We start from the raw sequence: 244 nt of genomic DNA on the forward strand, positions 1-244 counted from the left end.
GATCACGGACACTCTGGCGCAGCAGCACACGCATCTGAACATCGTAGGTCTGGTGGGATCCATCGATAATGATTTCTGTGGAACCGACATGACGATCGGAGCTGATTCTGCTCTGCATCGGATCATGGAAGTTATTGATGCAATCACCACCACGGCACAAAGGTTAAACACACACACACACACACTCTCTCACTCTCACTCTCTCTCACTCTCACTCTCTCTCTCTCTCTCTCTCTCTCTCTCT

General features: G+C 50.0%; 1 protein-coding gene across 1 annotated transcript in view; it reads left to right on the forward strand.

Moving 5' to 3' along the window:
- Positions 1 to 244, forward strand: part of LOC107564579 (ATP-dependent 6-phosphofructokinase, liver type-like) — a 21959-nt gene that overhangs the window by 10899 nt on the left and 10816 nt on the right. Inside the window, exon 4 of the mRNA XM_016249688.1 lies at positions 5 to 162. Within this exon, the coding sequence (XP_016105174.1) occupies positions 5 to 162 (158 nt within the window). The remainder of the gene's footprint in view (positions 1 to 4; positions 163 to 244) is intronic.

Source organism: Sinocyclocheilus grahami, unplaced genomic scaffold, assembly GCF_001515645.1.
Source record: "Sinocyclocheilus grahami isolate Dianchi unplaced genomic scaffold, SAMN03320097.WGS_v1.1 scaffold947.1, whole genome shotgun sequence".
NCBI classification, from domain to species: domain Eukaryota; kingdom Metazoa; phylum Chordata; class Actinopteri; order Cypriniformes; family Cyprinidae; genus Sinocyclocheilus; species Sinocyclocheilus grahami.